Below are 1,969 nucleotides of genomic sequence, written 5' to 3'. Positions count from 1 at the left end.
TGGACCTATGGGCTATTTGGCGGGTGCGCCGCAAAGCTATACAAGAACAGGAATTCCAAATTCCTTTGTCAACCACACTGTTTTACCAACATGTTTTCTGGAAGAGCTTGAGATGACCCCTCCGAAGCAAGCTCAGTATGCGTACAAGTCAAATGTTACTAATATGAGTCATGGGCTTCCTCCTTTGGTTGATGCATGTATTTCGAGAGCATCACCATGAAACATCACCATGTCGCAACATATGTATGTGCACAGTAGATTTTGTTGTTTCCAAGTGACACTCCACCAATACATATAAGTAGGACAAGCCTCCGACTTCATCTGTAGAGGGGAGGAGATACTTCCAGACACAGAGGTAGTCGTGATGTAACAGTGGGAGTGGCGGGAGGACTACCGGGACCCTCTCAGAACATAGCGGGTTGTGCACTCCAACTGAATAGTTTGTGCCATCGTACAAACTGATGAGAACGTTGCCGTTCTGGCAGCCTATGATGTCAGAATCAGATACTACGCTCTGATAGGGGTCCAAGCTGAAACTTGCGCGGCAGACGACATCGGTGAGCTCCGAGGGTTGGGGCAGCATTGCGAAGAAGCGTGCAGGCACGCTATGGTCCGTTCTATCCCGAAGGTAGAAGCCAAGGAGGCGGGGAGGGTGAAGGTTGCGGAAGCAGGAGAGGAACTCGCGGTCAGAGACATGACGGTACCAACGCCTGGAAACAACAGCGGCGCGGACGAGGGTGGTGGGGAAGTTGACGCGGAGGATGATCTCCCTAAGGAGATTGTCATCGTCCAGCACCTTGGAGATGGCATCCACGGCATCTGTCAATGCTTGGGCATGCTGCAGTGACTCCTCATCCACATCCGCACATGGTTTCTTATCGGGATCGACCCTGGAAAATCGACAACGGCAAACACGTGCAGACCAGAATCAATGCAATGGGCAAATTTCTTCGATATGATCAGAACAGCCGTTGGGGAATCACCTTCGGAGCATCCATCATGCAGCGACTATCTTACTTCCGCTGCCGCAGCAAGCAAATCTATTTAGGGTTTAGTTTGGAGAAAAAGCTCATCTAGGGTTCAATCCCGCGACAAGAGGAGAGCACGGGAGGCTGATGCTTCGCCTTCCTTCCTGCGCCTAGCATGACAATGAAGGCCCATCCCAGGCCGGCCCAACTGGACACTAGATCAGGACAAAAGGCCCACCATAAAACAATTACTTGAACCTCAAAAAAAAAGTAAAACAATTACTTGCGTGTAAAATAACACGTGCATGTCTTTAACTACTGTGACAACTAAAAGCAGTAAAGCACGTGTTGGTGATTCATTTTTTTTAAATGGTTCCCTGACACAATGCAAGTATATCAAATGACCGCTTATTGATCCATTACATAGAATCCTAGTACAGTACAAATTTCCCCCAAAAATGTCTAGTAAAAAATTTGACCCTAGCCTAAAAATACACTGAGTTCCATGTACAGCTTCATTAATTGATCCTGGGCAGTGAATTTCACCTTTAGTTTTCTATAAGGACAAAATTTCTAAGTACAGAAAAAAAATCTAATCATAGAAGGGAAATTTCGAACATAATTTTGATCTAGTCCAACACGTGGGATGGGGACACGGTAGGGGTTGGTGTGTGGGCCATGAGGAGGTGGTGTTATGTTATTCTAATCATTAGCTTGTTAGATGATCCACAAGTTTTAGTAGTGTGCATTAGATGGAGTAAATTTAAATTTGTCAAACATTTTTGGTATAATATAAGAGAAGAAATGTTTTGTCAGATTTGCCTCTGAAAAAAGATAGTCTAGCCAGCTGGACAGCTTGTTGGTTCGCTTGCAAACTAGCATGTGCTTGAGCGATAGTGTTGGTCTCCTTTGCAGCTTTACTATCGCTAGATGAGAATAGAATCTAGTAGTTGGATGGTGAATTTTAAAGGCCAAATTCTCTTAGTGGCAGAATTTTAAAG

General features: G+C 45.4%; 1 protein-coding gene across 1 annotated transcript; it reads right to left on the bottom strand.

Annotated features, from left to right (window-relative positions):
• Positions 1–211: 211 nt before the first annotated feature.
• LOC147963112 (uncharacterized) lies at positions 212–998 on the bottom strand. The gene is made up of 2 exons (XM_087526857.1): positions 970–998; positions 212–890 (listed from the first exon to the last, which is right to left on the bottom strand). Exons 1-2 carry the CDS (start codon positions 996–998, stop codon positions 212–214), a joined length of 708 nt encoding a protein of 235 aa, XP_087382983.1.
• Positions 999–1,969: the final 971 nt, after the last annotated feature.

This window comes from Triticum urartu, chromosome 6A (assembly GCF_056163025.1).
Source record: "Triticum urartu cultivar PI428250 chromosome 6A, HENAU_Tu73, whole genome shotgun sequence".
NCBI lineage: Eukaryota > Viridiplantae > Streptophyta > Magnoliopsida > Poales > Poaceae > Triticum > Triticum urartu.
This window is presented reverse-complemented; position numbering and strand designations above follow the sequence as displayed.